Source organism: Dermacentor variabilis, chromosome 10, assembly GCF_050947875.1.
Source record: "Dermacentor variabilis isolate Ectoservices chromosome 10, ASM5094787v1, whole genome shotgun sequence".
NCBI classification, from domain to species: domain Eukaryota; kingdom Metazoa; phylum Arthropoda; class Arachnida; order Ixodida; family Ixodidae; genus Dermacentor; species Dermacentor variabilis.
In genome coordinates this window covers 619,521-641,525 of record NC_134577.1, presented here as the reverse complement: position 1 = coordinate 641,525, position 22,005 = coordinate 619,521, and the positions used below count along the sequence as shown (strand labels likewise).

At 45.3% G+C, this 22,005-nt stretch overlaps 1 protein-coding gene across 4 annotated transcripts in view; it reads left to right on the top strand.

Annotated features, from left to right (window-relative positions):
* Positions 1-22,005, top strand: part of LOC142559715 (zinc finger Ran-binding domain-containing protein 2-like) — a 122,223-nt gene that overhangs the window by 12,992 nt on the left and 87,226 nt on the right. For 3 of the 4 annotated variants that reach the window (XM_075671281.1, XM_075671282.1, XM_075671284.1), the window contains exon 2: positions 17,587-17,639. The exons of the other annotated variant lie outside the window; for it this stretch is intronic. In XM_075671281.1, the coding sequence (XP_075527396.1) occupies positions 17,587-17,639 (53 nt within the window). The remainder of the gene's footprint in view (positions 1-17,586; positions 17,640-22,005) is intronic. 4 annotated transcript variants of the gene reach the window in all.

Here is a 22,005-nt window from a genome sequence, read left to right as displayed (position 1 = left end):
TTGTGTACATTTGTACAGTCATCATCAATATGAAAGGGCGCATCTAATTTTTTTCTAACGCCCTTAGGGTCTAAACACACATGCCCTCCATGAAAGTGTTGTTTGGTATTGTCATTAAAAAAAAAAATTGATGTTCCATTTGATATTGATGACGACTGTACCTATGGGTGATTCCACAGGAGATGAAACATGCATGTCCTCTTGATATTTTTCTCTGGTCTGTTTTCTTTTTGTCATGTAGTAATATTCAAAATGCATGGAAACAAATATTTTATTCCCTAAAAGTGTTCCCAGCAAGCCAAAAAAATATTTGAAGGTGGTGGCACTGAGTCCGCCTACTGCTTACCAAAATATTTTCCAATATCACGACCGAATTAAATGCAAACTAAAAACGTTGCGTCGAAAATTTTTTGTGCTCATATTGATACGATTCACAGTAAATTAGTTCCATACATTTTTTTATGTTGTCCACAAACTAAAATTTTGTAAGAAAAATTCCAAACATGGCCCAAATCAGAAAAATTTTGTAACTTTAATGTGTTTTGGCGCGATTTCTATTTCACACAGAAACTTGAAAAACATCTCAAACATTAGCTTTCTCTTTGCAACATTTATGCAAGATATTGTTACGATGTGGTGCGTTTATTTAAAGATGAATTGATGAAAAGGGGCCGCGCCGACACAGAGTCACTGCAAAGACACACGCACTTCGTTCTCCTCTTCCTCTGTTCTTCCTGTAGCTTTAGCGTAACACTTCTCCCTTCACAGACGAGGCTCGCTGGGCGAGTATTGCGTCCACTCGGAGTCACGGGGATGACAGCGTTTAAGGGGTGCGACGTGAACAAGCTGCGTCTTCTTGGACCGGTAGCCATTAGAAACGAGACAAGCAATCGAATAGGTCATGTCACTTAAGCGATTGGTGATGGCAAAAGGTCCGGTGTAATGAGCCAGAAACATCTGGCACAGGCCACGCTTTCCAAGTGGTGTTTAAAGCCATACAAGTGTTGTGCTAAAGCTACAGGAAGAATGGAGGAAGCTCGAAAAGATGTTCGACACAGGCTATAATCCAATGGTTGTTGTTAGTTGAGCATGGGAATGGACCGAGAAGGTCCACCTTGACCATTTCAAAAGGAAATGGTGGCGCCACAGGGTGAAGGAGTCCGACCGGAGCAGTATTACAATGCTCGAATTGCTGGCACTTGTTTTAACTGGCCACATACTTTTCTCTATCCCGTCGCATACTAGTCCAGTAGAACCAGCCCTGAATGTGGTGGTATGTTCTGGTGAAACCTAAGTGCCCAGCGGTTGAGTTGTGCATAGCACGGAAAATGTGGGTGCTCAAATTCTTAGGGACCATGAAGAGGAGGCGGGCGCATCAGCTGCATAATTCTTCTTGTAGAGTGGGCCATCTTGGATGACAAGGCCATTATTAGTTGAGCACCTGAGGCGAAGAGGGCATCCAGGTTGCGGTCGTCACGCTGCTCTTCCCGGAAAGGGGCCAGGTTGGGAAAAAGAATGTCGTCAATGGCGGCCAGAAACACATTGAAATTGTCGGCGTCACATGCACTTGTTGGTAGAGGGAGCCTTGAAAGATAGTTGGCATCTGCATGATGTCGGCCACTCTTGTAACGGACTGCAAAGTCAAATTCCTGCAAACGTAACGCCCATCGAGCAAGGCGGCCGAACGGGTCGCAGATACCAACCAACCAACATAGTGAATGGTGATCAGTAATGATCGTGAAGCGGTGCCTGTAGAGATATGGGCGGAACTTCTGGACTGCAAAGATTACAACGAGACACTCTTGCTGAGTGATGGCGTAATTCTGTTTGGCCTTGCTCAATGAACGGCTGGCATAGGCAATGGCATGCTTGGCATCACCAAAACACTGGACGAGGACTGTTAATTACTACACGGTTCTGCTCCTTTTACTGAGCCAGCACTTGAGAACTACTGTAATCAGTATATCTGACATGATTTTCCATGTGTGCATCCATATCTCTAACTAATATTACCTGACCGGTTTTCTGAAGTCATTTTTATAACTTATAATACAGTCAATCAATTCTTTATTTTGATCTCCGTTATCACTAGTTATTTGTATGTAAGCCACTCTCAGCTTCGTCCTTTTTTCTGCAAACATATAGCCAATCCATAAATGCTCCCTGCATGTCTTGATCTTAATCTATGCTTCTTCTCCCGGCCGCGGCGGCCGCATTTCGATGGGGGTGAAATGCAAAAACACCCGTGTACTTAGATTTAGGCACACGTTAAAGAACCCCAGGTGGTCGAAATTTCTGGAGTCTTCAACTACGGCATGCCTCATAATCAGACAGTGGTTTTGGCACGTAAAACCCCATAATTTAATTTTTTTCTATACTTCTTCATACCTCATCTATAGCTTCATCTAATGAGCATGCCTAAGCCTTTGCCTTTCCTCCACGCAGTCATTCTGTTGCACCCCTCTCATAAAAAACCATCCATAAGAAGTATCTCAAAATCTCATAGGTGCATTTCAATCAAGGCATTCATGTTAACAGCTTCATCATTCAGCTGCATTTGAGTTTCTAGCCATTTATTAGGCTTTCAACCACCCAGCATGCTTATGTAACAATTTGTATGATCTCTTATTCTTTGTGCGTTGTTTTTTAGCTCCTTGCACTAACAGCTGTATAACAGTATAACAGTATAACCAGCTGTGTCTTACCAGTACTCACGTACGGGACAGAAACCTGGAGGCTTACAAAAAGGGTTCTACATAAATTGAGGATGACACAACAAGCTATGGAAAGAAGAATGATAGGTGTAACATTAAGGAATAAGAAAAGAGCAGATTGGGTGAGGGAACAAACGTAAGTTAATGACATCTTAGTTGAAATCAAGAAAAAGAAATGGGGGGGGGGGGAGCATGGGCAGGACGTGTAATGAGGAGGGAAGATAACCGATGGTCATTAAGGGTTATGGACTGGATTCCAAGGGAAGGGAAGCGTAGCAGGGGACGGCAGAAAGTTAGGTGGGCAGATGAGATTAAGAAGAAGTTTGCAGGGACGACATGGCCACAATTAGTACATGACCGGAGTAGTTGCAAAAGTACGGGAGAGGCCTTTGCCCTGCAGTGGGCGTAACCAGGCTGCTGCTGATGATGATGATGACTTTAAATGTGCTCCTGACTGGTGTCATTCAATAATTAATCTTCCTTTCTTTGTGCCTGGGGCCTGCCCAAAAAGCTACTGCCATGCTGAGAATCGACCTCCAACCAGTGCAGCTACATGCTTGCTAAAATATATCCCGTCATACACAAAAGCACTGTTGCGGCACAATCGGTGCACTTCCTGGTTCATGTCACTGATGTCAGTGCCATGACAATTAATGTCACCTGTGGCAGAATTGAGTGCATTCTGATCTGCAGTGCACCCAGATGTAGGCCTTAGTCACAAGCAAGGGATGTAAAATTTAGCGGCTGAATATGTTGCTTGAACAGCTAGTGCGTGTAGCAAGCATAAATGGAAGGTTGCCATTTGTCATTTGGCTTTAAAAGGGAGTGAGAGGTTATGGTTCTTTCAGCACCGGTCCTGCATTGGGCCCTGTTCATTCAGAACATTCAGTGATAGCACTTAAATAATAATTATAGGGACACTCAAGGCATCATCACACTGTTGATGCTGGTGTCGTGCGGTCCTGGTATGAACGGCACTTGCACAGTCTGCGTGTTGAGAATTAGAAAGCCTCCAGAGACGTGTAGTGTGTTTGACTGCAATAACGGCAAAAACAAGTGGATGCAAGATCATGCTCCACTCAATCGGCACTGCTAGAGCCAGGGCATTGTGCTGGCTTCTGTTGCTGGCATAGGGGTTGTGTACAAGTACATTAGTGCGCTCAAGCAGCTGTGTGTATACCACACCTTAGTGCGCACTCTGGTCTGAGTTAGACCGACAGTACGCATCAAGCCAAATCTGTGTAATCATTTCATTGGGTGCTGAAAAATGCAGAGGGTTTTTTGTCGGTCTCATCTTGAGGTGGGGGGGGGCAACACCTGCAATTCTGCTGCCTGCATTCATTATCATTACACCAGCATTGTGACAAACCTGGTATCTGCCAAAGCACAGCTCCTGCTATGGAGCAGCAGTTGTCTTGTGTGCTGCGTTGTGCCATATTGTCTCTACACAATGTTACTACAACACCGTGTGAAGAGCTTCAGTGCGGCATCAAACCTTGTTATTTCTTTCAGTGCTTCATCTTCAAGCAAAACTGCCATTTCTTTTTTTTTTCTAACACATGATATCGGTGTTCTGGGCATCCCTTCAAAATTTATAGTTTCACCATGTTGCCAGTATTCCAATTCGCAAAAGGACTATTGTCAAAAAACACCCACACACTTTTCTTTGTGATGCTTCTCTCTCACATTTGCAAGTTCTCTTTCAATTTTCTTAGTTGGCATTGACTAAAAAAAGAGCACACATAACAGCTGCAGAAAGAGATCCAGCCTCATGTCTTCTTTTCAAGTCATTGCCAATGTAAATGACTGATGTCATGCTTAGGGGAGATGCCGCCCTTAAAAGTAAACTTTTGAGCCAGTGTGCTGATGTTGATGAAATTTTCCAGGATGAGTAAACACTGCCATTGTAGTATATTTGAAATTTTATTGCATTAGTACACATGAAAAAGAAGTGATGTTTGTCAAATTGTACAACTAAGCATGTCAGCTTAGAAAAACTATCACTTCTAAAGTGATTAAGATATATTTACTCTTTTTTCTTAATGAATACTTTATGGATGTTCTATAGTACAGGGTAAGGGCATCATCTTGCCATTTTATGCATTTTTTGTAAACATTGCATCATTTAAAAACTGCTGTTTCTAGTGTATGTCAGAAATTACTTTTTTTTTTCTGTTGGACACACTTTATAAATTTGATATGTACACAGTCTTCTTCCTTATATAATTTGTCTTGAAACCACCTTGCAAGCTTGTTTTGGCAACGCAGTTTAGAAAGAATAGTTGCCCTGGATTCTAAGTTTCAGGTAAAAGTTCAAACTGAGAGAAAGACCTTTCAAAGTTCTAAAGCATGCTACTTTATTTCCTGAGTGGCGCTCTACCTTTTCTATCATCCTTCTTTCTCTACACCTCTTTTCTTTTTTTCTTATGTGCTGGAACATGAAATCGAGGGTTCGACGGAAGCCCGTCTGGTCGGGATGAAGCATTGAAGAAATAAAACTAAGGACACCGACCAACAGAAGTGCTAATAAATAAATAAATCTAAAAGACGTTTCGGCTTCGCTACGGAAGCCTTGTTCACAATGGGATAAGCGAAACCTTGTCTCGCGTTCTACGCAGTTATGACGTTGAGGTGGCGCACATGCCCGTGTGTAAGCTGAGGCAAGCGCTCGGCGGCGGCAAGGACAGGCTTCCGAGAGATTCGTTTCCCGGCGTGGTCTATAAGATACCCTGCGCAGATTGCGACTACGCATACATCGGTGAATCGGGCAACTTCAAACAGACTGAGACAGCATCAGAAAGATGTCGAAAAGAAACGTACAGTGTCAAATGCCCTTGCCGAGCACACGGATGCAACGGGCCACAAGATCGACTGGGATCGCTCGAGAATTATCGGCCAAGAAAGAAACCTAAAATTGCGGCTGTATCTGGAATCACTGGAGATACAAAAAACACGTCACACGCTCAAAAGAAATGAGGGAACCCTCCCCCCGTCATACACGCGCTGCTTACGTCACGTTCTGTAGCATACATAAGCTTCCATGAACCTTCCGTCATCTCATTGTGAACAAGGCTTCCGTAGCGAAGCCGAAACGTCTTTTAGATTTATTCATTTATTAGCACTTCTGTTGGTCGGTGTTCATTTTATTTCTTCAGTGCTGGAACATGTTCACCAAAGACCCGTTACCCATCATTGCTCAGCAGCAGTTGCTTCAATCATTCTCCTGTGTTGCTCAGTTTTAGAGCTGCCAAAAGCCCTTATCTGCTCTTGTGAGATGCTCCCCTTAGTGGCTTGCTCAAAGTGCTTCGTTGTCTGTGCTCCATATTCCAGTTCCGGCTTCTTGAAAACTCTTGTCGGAAAACTCTGTCGATGTCACCTGCACCCTTGCTGAACTCAAAGGATCACTAAAGCCACATCATAAGTCAAGTTAAAGTGGTTAGAAAAATACTCAGAAATGTTTAAGGCGCCAATATAATCTATAACGGAGCTTTAGTAAGCAAGAAATTGAGGTTAATGGGGAACACGATTTCAGACTACTGGAATATTTTAGTGCTAGTCCAATCTAGTGCTGTCCCAATGACATAGCAACTCCTCATTATAATTATGCCACTTGTACTCAACCACGGATAATAAAAATATTGTTGCATTGCATTATAAGATGGAAGAAAATGCTAGTTGTCCAGTACTATTCAGTTCTTAGAAAAAAACCTCATTGATATTGTAACGGATACAAAAGGCGCGGACAAAAAGAGAGAAGAGAAGACGAAGAGAACGAATGGTTTGAGAGGCCGGGCTGCGCTACGATCATGCTACGATCATCATCCATCGCCTGTAAATAAAATCATTTTTTTGCAACTCTTCGTAACAGTTGTGGTGGAGGTGCGGGGTAATCGACACCCGAAGACGGAGGCTGAAGCAGAAGTTCTTCGACGGAGCCGTCGCCTTGCTGGACTCCCACCGAATCTACCGGAGTTGAATATGTCCCACGACGCAGACGAACAACGGCCCATTCCAACAGCTGTGCCGACAAGTTCCGTTCTACAACTGAGAGATGCGCGTCCCTTCGCCGGAAGATCGGACGAAGACTTCGAGAAATGGCTCATCCATTATCACCGGGTGAGTGCCGCCAACGAGTGGAACAGCGCTTCTCAGCTTTCGAACGTCGTGTTCTTTCTAACGGATACTGCGTTGTTGTGGTTCGACAATCACGACGAAACGTTTACAACATGGGGAAGATTTATTTCCGAAATCAAAGAGCGATTCAGCGACTCCGCGACGAAAAAGAAAAGGGCAGAACAGACGCTACTGCAACGTGCGCAAGTGCCAGGCGAAACCTGCATGACCTACATTGAGGCGGTAATAAAACTGTGTAGGATGGTTGACTCTGGAATGTCTGAGGAAGACAAAGTCGGGCACATCCTGAATGGAATTTCCGAAGACGTTTATAATTTCCTCATCGCAAAGGACAACCTGGCTTCCGTTGCTGACATCTTTCGGCACTGTCGTACTTTCGAGCAACTGAAGACAAGGCGCATCACACCGAAGTTTGACAGGCTAGCCAACGTGACGACAGTTGCAAGCGTGGACAGCAAGCAGCCCCTCGATCTGGCATCAACGATACGACAAATAGTTCGGGAAGAGCTCAGCCTGCACGCGCAAGTGACACATCCAGGCACTCATAGCTTCAGCCTACCACCAGATTTCGAGCCAAACGTGGCATCCTTCTCCCCGTATCCTGCGGCGAGGGGCATTGAGAATTATGAACTCGCGCCCCGACAGCAGCCATGTCTCTATGACAGAGGCCCTACTTACGACACTCGGCCACAAGAGCAGCCGCATTTTTACCCCCGAGGCCCTGTGACTTCTGTCAGGCCGCGACAAGAACAGCACCGACCCTACTACCACGACGTGACTTATGAACGACATAACGGATTTCAGCGAGTAGCAGAGACACATTATCCACATGACAACGAACTTTCTCGCCACCCGCATCAGCCTAGCATCTGTTTTGAGGAAGATGCTGTGAACCGCGATTCTCCCGTGTGCTACAACTGCGGTTCCGCAGGCCATATAGCTTGGTTTTGTCACCAAGGCCGTCAATCACATAGGACACCACCGATGTTCTCGCCACCCAGAACCCATACTTCATATGACTTGAAGACGACCGATTTGCTTCCAATGGACCACTTCTCACACGCGACCAGACGCAGCGATTCGCCAGCTTTTGAGCGGAGTTTGACGCCACCAAGTAACCGTCCCTGTCGCTCTCCGTCCCCTCGGCGCCGTTATTAGCGCAAAGTTATTGCCGAGCAAGTCAAGGAGATGATGAACAAAGGTGTTGTTCAAGAGTCGTCTAGTCCATTGGCAGCCCCAGTAATCCTGGTGCGAAAAAAATATGGCTCCTGGATATTCTGCATGGACTACAGAAATCTAAACGCAGTGACGAAGAAGGATGTATATCCACTACCACGAATCGATGATGTCATTGATTGCTTACACGCTGCTTCTTACTTCTCAGCACTTGATTTGCGATTGGGGTATTGGCAAATACTTATGGACCCTGCCTACAAGGAAAAGACCGCTTTCATGACTCCAGATGGCCTATTCGAATTTAATGTAATGCCTTTTGGCCGTTGCAATGCTCCTGCCACGTTTAAAAGGTTCATGGACACAGTAATACGTGGTCTGAAGTGGGACATATGCATGTGTTACCTCGATGATGTTGTAATCTTTGGCCGCACGTTTGAAGAACATAACGAACGCCTCAGCCTCGTTCTCGACTGCATTGAGAAAGCTGGACTGGTACTAAACTAAAAAAAGTGTTGGTTTGGCGAACGTCAAACACTGGTCCTGGGACACTTAGTCGACAAGGATGGCATCAGACCCGATCCTCGTAAGATTGAAGCAGTGAGCTCCTTCAAGCCACTGCAGTCAGCAGGAGAAGTCCGCTCATTCATTGGCCTATGTTCGTATTTTCGTCGTTTTGATCCCAGGTTTGCCGACATCGTTTACCCGTTGACAAGTATTTTGCGACAAAGTGCATCCTTCAATTGGACGCCAGAGTGTGACGCATCATTCTCTCAACTGAAGTTTATACTAACGTCAGCAGCCCTCTTGCGTCACTGCGATCCATCTTGCCCGACTGAAGTTCACACTGATGCTAGTGGAATCGGGATAGGAGCGGTGCTTGTACAATGTCACAGTGGCGCAGAACATGTTGTCGCATATGCCAGCCGTTGCCTGAGCAAATCTGAACGCAATTACACGGTTACGGAACAGGAATGCCTGGCAGCCGTTTTCGCCATACAAAAGTTTCGGTGTTATCTTTACGGTAGACCATTCAAGATTATCACCCACCACCATTCTTTATGCTGGCTGATCGGTTTGCGGGATCCCTCTGGTCGCCTCGCACATTGGGTGCTGCGCCTCCAGGAATACGACTTTGTGGTATCGTACAAGAGTGACCGTCGTCACGCTGACGCTGAGTGCCTCTCTCAGATTCCTTTTGCTTCTACCGACTGCGATGCTGAGAATTTTGATGACTGTCTCGCTGCTCTTACTTCTATGTTACCTGACGTGGCAGACTTTCAGCGAGAACAACGGAGTGATGTTACCCTCCATCCGCCTTTTGTCACCGTCCGTACTTCTCAAGGCAGCGGTCGCTTTAGTGTCCGTGATAAATTGCTCTACAAAACTAATTACTCCGGGCATGGAGCACGTTTTCTGCTTGTTGTCCCCGAGAGTTTCCGCTCCGACGTTCTACGCGCCATGCATGACGATGTGACATGCGGCCGTTTAGGCTTCGTACGAATGCTGCACCGCACCCAGGAGCGCTTTTACTGGCCCAAGATGTATGAAACAACCAAGCGTTATGTCGCTAGTTGCGAAACGTGCCAACGTCACAAGCGACCGACCACCGCAGCTCCGGGTCCCCTTCAGCTATTGACACCGCCCAGTACGCCGTTCGAGCAAATAGGCATTAACCTCTTGGGTCTATTCCCGTTATTTAACTACAACAACCGTTGGATAATTGTCTGCGTAGACCATCTTACATGATATGCAGAAACTGCAGCCATACTGTCTTCTACCGCCGCTTGCGTGGCGGTCTTCCTGCGGTGTTCTGTGGTCCTTCGTCATGGCCCACCACGTGTCATCATCAGCGACCGTGGTCGCCGGTTCACTGCTGATGCCATTGAAGAGTTACTTCGTTTGTGCACTTCACAGTTCCGTCATTCCACGCCGTATCAGGCACAGACCAATGGCCTCGTTGAAAGGACGAACAGAACGTTGACCAACATGCTTGCCATGTACGTCTCCTTCAATCATAAGAACTGGGACGACTTGCTTCCATTCATCACTTACGCATACAACACGGCGAAACACGAAGCCACGAACTATAGCCAATTTCATCTCCTGTATGCAAGGTTACCGCGAAGCCCTCTCGACACTTTCTTACCCTTCGTACTGCACACTGACGATTCTGTATCGAAGACTTTGTGTCTCGCCGAAGAAGCCTGTCGAATAGCTCATCTTCGTACTCTGGCCTTGCAAAGTCTTTCGAAAGAGCGATACGACGACCGTCACGTACAAGTATCGTTGGAAAAAGGTGACTTGGTTCTTCTTTGGACACCGCAACACAAGCGTGGATTGTGCCAAAAGTTCTTGTCACAATATTCAGGCCCATTTGTAGTCGTGGACCGCCTAAGCGAACTCACTTACGTCATAGCTCGCCTTCTGTGCAATGGTCGGCGATCAAGCAGAACACTCATATTGCTCGCCTGAAGCCTTTGTACCCTGCTTGTCCATCCTGACTCGCCCCACGCACTTCGTCTGCTTGCGGGGAAATGTAACGGATACGAAAGGCGCGAACAAAAAAAGAGAAGACGAAGAGAACGAAGGGTTTGAGAGGCCAGGCTGCGCTACGATCACGGTATGATCATCATCCATCGCTTGTAAATAAAACCATTTCTTCGCAACTCTTCGTAACAATATTACTTCGTAACGTCATGGCGGATGATCAAAAGGTTTAGTTCTAGCTCGACCCCATGTCGCCCGCACTCGCACATTTTGGTAGTTTGGGTATCAAGTAGTGCTGCACTTTTTTTGCTGTCTTGCAAAGCTCACACTAAAGAGTCAACCTCATAAACACAATATTCAAGCGACACAACAGACAGACCATATAGCGCTGTCGCATCTTGCTGTGGATCAAAATATACGAGTGTGACATTGTGAAAAAAATGTGGCAGCAAACTTTCATTGCTGTCTGAATACATTGCACACAAGTAAAAAAAATCCTAAACATGCTGCGAGGCCAACATTCTAACCACGCTAAAGCATGCATGTGTACAATGTCTTTTTTTGCACTAATTTTCCTTATCAGCAGGAGAAGGTAGATGGTTGTGTGTTTTTGCTTGGTTTGAGTATGTCGTCCTGTGTAGTGGGTTCACTTCTTTAATTGTTTTTCACAATCTGTTGCACCAGGCATAACTTTAAAGTGCCTAGATAAGTGCTTTTCAAGCATGCTAGAAATGAAATAGCTTAAGTTCTCGTATCTGATAACCATGTGAGTTTTTGCATGGAATCTGCATTCTCTGAAGTTCACGAAACACACTGAAAAATTGAAAATTCTTAATCTTTTCTGGAGCTGTATGCCTTTTATGATTCTCAAGCTGCATGCAATGCCGTAAAAGTAAGTTTTCAATCAAGAGAGTTGATTTGTGCATGAAAGAGTTAACCACAATGCAACGTCCATTTATGGTTGCTGCAAGCTGTTGTGAAGTCAGGGGTCCGAGGGGCCATGAAGGTTCCATGGCTTGTGTCGTGCCGTGTGCCGGGAGAAAGAGAGGTCTAGAATGATGTCCGAGCAATGAGAAAAAGGGTTTTGCACAGTGTATCTACCCAATTTCAAGACTGGCAAGACTGTAAGATAAGCTGTGGAGCCACTAAGCGGGTATTGTGTGTAGGTTTTAGTGCATTGTGCATTGTGTGAAGAATTCACGAATTTCTGTTCCTAATTTTGTGAGTTACAGTGATTTCAGTGAGCTGTGTTTGTTTGTTCGTCATGGATAGTAAAGTTGAGTAGAGAGTAGCCATTAAGTTTTGTGTAAAACTTGGCAAAACAGCCACAGAGACCATGAACATGATTCAAACAGTTTACTACAATGATGCCTTCTTCATCGAATGTTCTCGTGTGGCATCATCATTTTCGTGAAGGTCGGGAGGTGATCAGAGACAAGCACAGACGTGGCCATGTGGTGACTGTTCAGACTGACAAAAATGTTGAAAAAGTGCAGGAAAAGCTGGCTGAAAATCGCTTTCAGTTCTTCAGGATGGTTGTGGAGGACCTGAACATTGGCAATTATACTACAGATATTCAGAAGATCGTGGAAAAAGATCTACAGAAGAGGAAGATTTGTTCCAGATTTGTGCCTCACAGTGTGACAGCAGAGCAAAAATGCCGGGTGTCTTCGTGTCAGGAGGGGGTCCAAATGGCTGAAAATGAGCCAGAATGGTCTAAGAAAATCGTAACTGGTGATGAATCACTCTTCCACACATATTATCCTGCCACAAAGAGAATTCCCCACTACCAAAAAAAAATGTATCCGCATCCAGAAGTCATGTGTGAAGACAATGCTAGTGGTGTTTTTCGACTGGCAAGGTGTTGTGCATAAAGAGTTCTTTCCAGAAGGACAAACTGAACGCTATGATATACGGAGACATTTTAGCATGCATACTGTAGAGAATGCAACAGATTCGTCTGGAAATTGTTCATTCAGGTGACTGGCTCTTGTTGTACAACTATGTACCATGCCACAAAGCCATTGAAGTAGAGACATTTTTGGCAAAAAGACAGGTGACATGTTTCAACCATCTGCCCTACGCTCCTGACTGGGCGCCAGCAGACTTTTTTTTCTTCTTTCCGAAGGTTCAAATTACATTGAAAGGACAACATTTTGACTCAATTTCGGACTTTCAATGGGCAACACTTCCAGAGAAGAGGACTTCCGGAAAGAAATCCAGAAACTATGCAGCCTTGCAATTGCTTGTATATAACAAGCAGGGTCATATATTGAAGATTAGCAGCCAATCAAGGCAATTGTCTTCTGCATTATTTTCTGGTAATGCCAGGCTTGAAATTTAGTAGCTAGACTTTGTATGTACAAATTTGCATGATAATCATTTACAAGAACAGCTCCATGATTTTCTGAGCCCACTACGTGCTAACATCTTTGCATGTCCGAGCACCCTCTTCCACACTCCAGCTCCCATTTTTAACCAGTTATTTCCCCCTTTCGCTCGTTGAGGGAATTCAGTGTCCTTCTTCTCTGCCAATTGTAACTGTCACACAGTCTGCATAATCACACCCTTGGTGTCGCACCTCCCCACTGGACTCCGCCTCTGGTGGCCTGCCCTAGATGCAATGAAGATGCAATGTCATGTGAAACCGGCTTCGACACTGTTCCCACAAAGTCGTCAGCGTAGGCTCTCTGCATGTTGCACATGACCGATGATCCACTAGAGTTCGGGGTCTCGTTCGTCAGCTCTGGTTCCTCAAACACACGAAGATGAGACACATAATCACTGTCAATTAGCTTCAGGCGACGCTGGTTTCGTCGCCAGCTCTTTGGTGTCAAAAGACAATGAAGCCTGTATGGCATTGCATAGCTGCAAGTTTGCCAGCGAAGCATCCTTTGTCCATATAGGCTGCCATACACAACAATGCGCTATCTATTCAAGCGTAGATAATCAGCTGCCAATTTTGTTTCTTTATAGTGAAGAAGGCTTCCATATGGAAGTCAAAACTGCGTATTGTCAGCGTTCATTTTTACCTTTCGCAACACACATGCCATTATGATTAATGCTGAACAGATGAGCTAATAATTATCAAACCTTTTACTTCATGTAGCTCCTAGAAGCTTTAAATCTACAAACTGACCACTTGGTGATTCTTTATTGTGCACCCAAAGCACAATACACAAGCATTTTTGCTTTAATTTGGAGCTCTCCACTCTGGAGTCCCTCAAAACCCACTGAGCAGTTTTGGGACATCAAGCCCTGCAATTAAATTTAATTAAAGATCTGAAAATATTGAGGAAAGCTGATCCTTTTTGGCACTGTCACTTGGGTCATTGTCACATAGACTTCGATAAGTATGCACTTAATCTATAGTGCTGCCATGTGTTCCTTGATTTAGAGCTACTGTAGTTATGAAATGAACAAGAAGTAAGAGAACTGAGGGGCCCAATTTTTATTAATCATATAATAAGAAGCCAACAAACAAAGATACCAAGGACAACATAGGGGAAATTACCTATACTTCCTAATTGAAATAAAGAAATGATATTGTCATGTGTACTTATCTTTATCGGGCGACCACGTTTCACTGCCTAACAAATGTAATCGCACAGCGCGGGACGCGCCTGCATGTATCCGAAGTTTCTGGAAAGTTATCGATGCTTCTACCCGGCTGTCTGTTGTTGCCGAACCTTGTGTTATCTGATTTCATCGCGTGACGCGAATGGTGTAGAACTTTGTGGAAGGCACGCGGGTCCAAACGATTAGTCTGGAACATTTGACGACTGCTGTATAAAAGCTGACGCGCTTGACCCGCTTATTAGATTTTTGACGATCGACGACTGTGTTCGCCGCTCTCGTTGTGCTTTAAGTGTAGCCTGTTTTGTGGGCACAGGTTCGCCCAATAAAAGCTAGTTTTGCCTTTCACAGTATTGCTACTGTGTTCTTTGACGTCACGACCACATGACAATATTGTAATGGAAATGAAAGTGGGGGGGGGGGGATGGATGAAAAAACAACTGGCCGCAAGTGGTGTTTCATTCTCGTGTGCAACGAACAGACTGGACAGCTGGGTTGTAAAAAAGCAAAATCACCCACGCCTTTATTCTGCATCGTTATTTATAGTCGAAGGTGGAAAGGGTTAGTAACAGGGAGGGGCAGCTATATGCACGTGGCAATCGTGCATGTAGATAGCACATGCGCTTTCATCAGATACGATACATCCTCTTTCCAAACAGTAATTACATGACGAAATTAATACCGCTGGCTCGTCTGCTGGAACTGCTGGTCATAACCTAGATGCTCTGGCTGCCACGTCTGTCGTTGGGCGCGTCGCAGTGGTTGAGGCGACGGCTGTTGAGCTACCACAGGCGAGGCTGCAGTAGTAGTTGACGCCACACCTTCAAATGGGGTCTGGTTGTCGGTCATATCTTCGTCGTCTGATGAGCCAACCTCATATGATTCCTTCGTCGCCAGAAGGCGCCGACGGTTGCCTCTCAGCAGAGTATTGTTCTCTGTGCGCACATAGAAGGATCGTGGGCCATCCGATCCGACCACCTTGGCTTTCCTGGCCCATGATGTTCCATTCAAGCGTACTGCGTCATTGTTGCTGAGGCCTGGTAAGGTGCGCCTATGACGACTTCTCTGCCTGTGTTTCTTGACGAGAGTCGCCGACATTGGATTGAAGTCAGGCAATGGTGTGCGCAGCCGCCTTCCTTGCAGCAGTTCCCCAGGAGACAAGGCCATCTTCAACAGGACTCGCCCCGTAATTTAACAAGCCCAGCCAAAAACACTCTCCTGCAGCTTTTGTTTTCTTTAGAATATGTTTCGGCCAATAGACCATTGGCCTTGCTCTAGCTTTGCACTTACCTGGTCTAGATGGCCTGCGTGGATCTGTTTCAATATGTTGCCACGCATGCTTGTCGGTATGACTACTTTCGTCCCTTTCAATAATATGCCATTTACTACGGACAGCTCGACAGCCACTGGTTTCAGGGGGCCATCAACAGGTTCTCCCTTCGCAAGCTTTCTTAACGCAGTGCCAAGATGTGGATCGAGAGCCGTTTCCTGTGCAAGTTTTCTAGCTGTCATTTCACTTACGAGTGCTGATACGACCGTGACGGCATGGATCTCGATGTCACTCGTGTCCGAAGCTGCCTTGAGTCCTGGAACAGGTGATCGGGACAGCATATCAGCAAGGGCCATTTGTTTGCCTGGAATAAATGTTAGCGTGTAGTCATATTTCATCAATCTCAAGAAAAATCGTTGCACTCTGGGTGGCATATCACTTATGCCTTTCTTTCATATGTTTATCAGTGGACTGTGGTCACTCTCGAGGATGAGGGGGCGGCCATAAACAAAATGATTGAACTTTTCGCAACCGAAAGCTAAAGCCAATGTCTCTTTTTCAATCTGTGAATATCTTTGCTCCGGTTCTGTCAAAGCTCTTGACGCATAGGCGACCGGCTGCCAGCAGTCCCCACGACGTTGCAGGAGTGCCGCACCAACACCACTCTGTGAGGCATCTGCAGTTACTTTTGTCTCCAGACTCGGATCAAATATAGCAAGCAATGGTGCATTACTTAAATCCCGACATATAGCCTGCCATTCTTTTTCATGGGTTGGTGTTCAATCAAAGATGATGCCTTGTTTGACGAGGGATCGTAAAGTAGACGTACGCTGCGAGAGTGACGGTAGGTACTTGCTGAAGTAGTTAACGACTCCCAGTAGTCTTTCTACCGCCAATTTGTCCTGAGGTTGTGGCATATTTAAAAGACGGTCTACGAGATCTGGATTTGGCCTTATGCCCTTGTCACTAATGATGTCACCCAGGAACAGTAGTTCTTGCAGGCCAAAGCAACACTTGGATGCATTGAAAGTAAGGCCTGCTTTTTCAGCTGCTTCTAATGCTCTGCGCAGCCTCTCATCGTGTTCGGCCCTGGTCCTTCCCTAGATTAACACATCGTCTAGATTCATGCATACACCGGGCAGGCCATCAAAAACCTTGTTAAGGGCTTTTTGAAACACTCCGCTAGCCGAAGCTATACCGAACGGTAGTCGAAGAAAGCGATAGTGGCCGAAGGCCGTCGCGAATGTGCATATCTTCTATGACTGTTCGTCTAATGCGATTTGATGAAATCCCGCATTTGCGTCGAGATGCGAAAAAACTTCGCACCTGCTAAGTCTGCCATGGTCCCAAAGTTGCAGTGCTGCACTTGTTTTTTCAACTCTCGTAGAAACTGCTCAAAAGGCTCCGCCTCACCTATCCCAGGTACCATTCGCTTTTGCTGGTAGCCTTGCATCCTACTTCTGACACCATGTTTCGTTCTCGTGTGCAATGAACAGACTGGACAGCTGGGTTGTCAAGAAGCAAAATCACCCATGCCTTTATTCTGCATCGTTATTTATGGTCAAAGGTGGAAAGGGTTAGTAACAGTGAGGGCCAGGTATATGCACGTGGCAATCGTGCATGTAGATAGCACATGCGCTTTCATCAGATACAATACAGGTGGGATACGAACCCACGTCTTTACATGACGCGTGCGATGCTCTTACCAATTGAGCTACTGCGGCACCATTTCCCCATCTGCTTTCTGGGGTATTTATGTTTTGCTGCTGGAACTAACCCTGGGAGTGTTGGGCAGCACCACCACTCAGTTGTTTTTTCGTCCACTTTCATTTCCATTAATGTACTGTTTCTTTATTTCATTTAGTAAGTACAAGTAATTTCCCCTATGTTGTCCTTGGTATCTTTGTTTGTTGGCTTCTTAATATGTGGTTATGGGAGTACAGGTAGCTCTGTCTATGTTCTGTTCATTTCTTGTCCTCGTGTGCATATTTTTGGCTGATAGCTGTCATGGATTCACAATTCCAACTAACCCAGATCAACATCTTATTATGGAAATAAAAATTATCCACAAGGACTGTGGAATATCGTAAGTACCTTTGTAGTTACTTGCCAGCTCTTGTCATGCTGCCGGTACTCTCTTGCTGCTTGTAACCACCCCACTTGATTGTTGTCATCTGCAGTGGAAGGTGCGACAAGTTCAGGCTAGTACTCATTATGTTTTTGCTGCAGGTGTGGCAACGTCAACTTTGCACGCAGGACCAGCTGCAATCGTTGTGGTAAAGGTGGGTGGCCTGAAGTACACTCATAGTGAATGCACATCTGCTAGCTATGTGTGCACTTGACACTGCAGAGTCTGTGTCTTTGGTATTGCCTCAGAGGTGATGGCGTGCTCCTGAGCACGTCATAGGTTTTATTTTAATGTGAAGCATTCTTTGCTTCATCCCGGGCACTTTGCGGTAGATGGGTACTTCCTGTCTCGCCACACTTCAGACTTCTGTAATAAAAAATATGCATGACCGACAGTGGAATTGAACCTTGGCCTCCGAGAACAGCAGACCAATTTTCTAACTACAGGCCACGATCACACGGATACTCCTCCTGTGCAAAAGCCGACTTGCTCTTTGAGATGTTAGACGCTTGTATCACATGCCAGTTTCTCGTGTTCTTTTTTCGTGACGGCTCATGCTTTGAGATGCTGTGTTATACTGCACCATCTCCGGGATCGGCCGACATGTGTTACCACAAAAGGTTGTTCATTGTATGACCCTTGATTCTTTTTTGACTAAGCTGTCTTATCATATCTTTGTTACTGCGTGACGAACTGTGGTTTTTACATTGTGTTCTATTGTCGCCAAGAAGTGCATTGTCTATATCACTGTACATGTGTATGAATAAGCTTGTTTTTAAACCAAAGCCAAGACCTCTTGTAAACAATTATCGTTGAACCCTGTGTGAATGATGTATTTTTCCCTTTTATGAATGCACCCTTTCCTACCAAAGCCTTCGTTAAGGCTAGCAGTATGTCCCTAGTAAGTAAACAAACATTCCCCAGTACTTTCCTTTTCACAGCAGCTATCGCTATGTAGAAACTGTGCAGAACTGTGCTGCCTTTATGATCAGCCCAAGTAAACCAAGTTTTCTTAATGTTTCATCGTTGTAGTGAAAATGTCCTCATCTTTTTAACATACACCATAAGGCATAGCCATAGTGTGTATGATCGTATAACGTGTAGTAGCTGATGACTTCACAATCCATGTTTCTGTCACTTAAACTCACCTAGTACTTATGTAGAACCCAACAAGTGATGTGTCCTAAGCTCGCGTCAAATGGCCGGAGTACAAAATCATGTCATTGGCGTCACGCAATCGTCACCATCGCCTTGCTGCTGTCGTCACGCACATGCTTGAGTCGGGCAAATAGCTGTTCATCTTACACAAACACATTGGCCCACCCAGTAACGCTTGGTTTAATTCTGAATGATTCTGGGTAACCATCTGCCAGCGAAATGCTTTGCATAACATTGATTCCTGCAGTGCATGGTGTCTGGTTAACTTTTTTTTTCAGTCACAGTTGCATTCTAGTGGATATGTAAAAGTGCTCATTTACATGGATTTAGGCATGTTTAAAATGCACTAAAAACACAGTGAAAATTAACTAGTGCCCTCAACTAATGTGTTGCTTATAGCTTTGGTACTTCGCCAGTCCAATTTGAGGGGTGTAGTGGAATACCGAGTAACTTGTCAAATTGTACACACTTGCCTAGTAGGTCCTGTAAGGAAGCATTGAAATAATTATGTTATCCAGATATCCAGGGAAAACATGGGGAAGGCGGGAGATGGAAATTCACGACAGTAAGCAGAAATGGCATATAAGGATATCAAGAGAACAGGCTATAAGCATGGTGCACCATTTGCTTCGATATCACACTTGCACGGCCACTTGCTGATATTGTTAGGTTAAGGTGCTTGTGCAAGCAGAGGCCCTAGGCCGTCATAGTAATATCTTGTGTGGCTGAGGAACAAGTAGCAATGCCAAGTTGTCGGAGGAGGGAATGCTGGCTGTACAGGTCAAGCATTTAAAGGAGCCTTGAAACACTTTCAATAATCATAAAATGGTCTCACTATTACTAGCGCTCTGGGAGCTACACAGCAGAGAAGCCAAGAGGGCAAAGCCTCAGCGAAAAGAGTGTCACGGCGACAAAAGTGCGGGCTGTGAAACCTAGTGGTGGCTACGGCAGGCTGCGCTGTGCAGCATGTCGCTGTCATCTTGGAGACCAAGCGCAGCAAACGCAGCTAGACACAGTACAAAGATGAAATGAGTTTTTATGTCTTTGAGATCACAGACCTATGTATCTTTTATTTATTTGACTAAAGTTTAGCAATTAAGTATTACTGAGAATGTTCTTGGAATCACAAAATCAGCCACTGGCATTTTTTCGCCAACTGCTTATGATGATTACATTACAGATGCGAGAGCAAGCAACGATTCACTGCTTTTGACAAGAGATTGTTAATTTCCTGCTGCATGCAGTGCAATAATATTTGGCTCACATGTTCCCAGAAGCCTCGCTAACAGAAATTTTTTTGCTATGTTAAAAAAAATTCCAGCACAACTATCTCACAATATCTGTTGATGGTAATGCGTGAACATTGAATAAGTTTAGCAACACAATGTGTTGTCACCATTGCAACGAGTTATGTATGAGGCATGTACTGCAGCGGTACGCCTCTTTCGTGCTAAGAAGACTTCGCACCTTCTTGAGCCACCGCCGCAAAGCCTGCGAGTAGCCTCCAAAATGCATGGTGCGCTGGTGCATGCGAACGCTCAGAAACGTGTCATACGGCAATTGAACTCCTCTCTCCCGCTTCATTCTGGACTTGGTCGACCCCGTTCGAAATTTTTAAAATGCATGCGATTTTCCAGGTGCTGTAGAAAGTGTTTGATATACGCAATAATTCGATATGTCAAGGTTTTACTGCATATATAGCAGTGATGCTACCACTGCGCCAATTGTGCCGAACTACACTGAGAGGCAAACTCTGCTGCATCCTGCTACAGTTCAGCAAAATGTGAGAAATCTATGCCCGCTCTGCTCCAAAAGACTTGCTCTTGCTTTAAAAAAAAAATGGAACTATGCCCTCAAGTGCCCTTTTACCTCACCAGCTAACGTGGCTTCGCCTGGACCAGTGGCTGCATTATCTCTGCTGTTGGCCAAGTCAGGGGATTGTATTGATCTTTCTTCCGTAGGTTGCTGTATATATTCAATACCTTACAAGCCGACGTGTGCAGATTGCTTAGGCAACTGGACAGCCTCAATTTTCTAAAGGCAGCAAGCGGTCGCGTTGACGCCAAGCCAGACCCTGCGCGCCTGTATGACCAGTGTAAAACAGCGGTCAAAGTTTCGGACGCTGTATGGTGTCTTGCTCGATTTTTCGAACATAACCTACCCATTGGGACAGGCATGGTGGCCGTGAACAACTTTTCCACTATTCAATTTGTCGCCTATCCCCCACTTTTCCTGGCGTAGTGATTTCGTGGCCTAAGAATGACTTTTGGCTGCTACCAAGAACTTGGTCGACGTGGCATCAAACAGCAAATTTCGCCATTGGATACTCAAGAAGCACCACCGGTTAAACCTTGCTGTATTGTATATGGCCCTGACAAAACCTGCTGCCAGCTGGCACGGTGGCGGGCAGGTCATTGCGGCGAAATGGCCTCTAAAATGTGTTCGGACCAGTAAACTGCTTCTTTGATTGGGCGTGAGATCTCGGGCTTGACTAGTGGCCAGAAGCCGAGATTCGGCCTGCAGGTGACATGCCGGCATCTATGACGTATGCTTTTGCAAGTTTGCTTTTGCGCTTACTGGGCGGGAAGGCGAAAGCTTGCATGTAAGCAGAAAGCTCCAAGCTGAATTCACTGATCACAGCCTAATCCGACAGCATTACATGTGCACAGTCAAGGGTCACACGCGTATATCTGCACTTTGTGACAGTGCATGATGCACACCGAGCTGCATGACATGCGAAAGCGAACTGCTCCAGCAGTGTCAACCATCATAGTATTTCATGTAGTTGGTTGTTAGGGGTTCACAGCACAGGGAGAAACAAGTAACTACTTCATACCGCTGGCAGTGCCTTTGCTCAAAACAGTGCTCCACCTTAAAGAATACATTTATAGGAATAAGATAGCGCTGAAGGTTATCAAAACGCTTCTGAATTCTGCATGTAGCATGTCCAAGTGCTTCCATGCTTGTTTAATCACATCAGTGCTTCATTGCAGTCCAGAGTAAAGATTGCGATAAAAAAAGAAGGCAGGGGAGGGGTCATTTTTACTGCTTGAATTTATGAACCAGTGACCACTTACTGCTTTCACCTGCATTGCCAATGTAAAAGCCCCATATAGTATAGGTTGCAATCACTTTCATTAAAGGGAAGCTGAAGAGTCTGTCGAATTCAATAAGACGCTCATACACAGATGCAGGAACCTCATAAACCATGCACGTAAAATTTTGGGCGGCATTTTTCACTTAGGAACGACGTAATCGGCGGTTAAAATTGCGCTGTCGCTCCGCCCCCCGTCAAGCGCCACGCGCTGCTGCTAATGCTGATGATGCGAGCAGAGACCGGATACCGCGGCGTAGAGACGTCA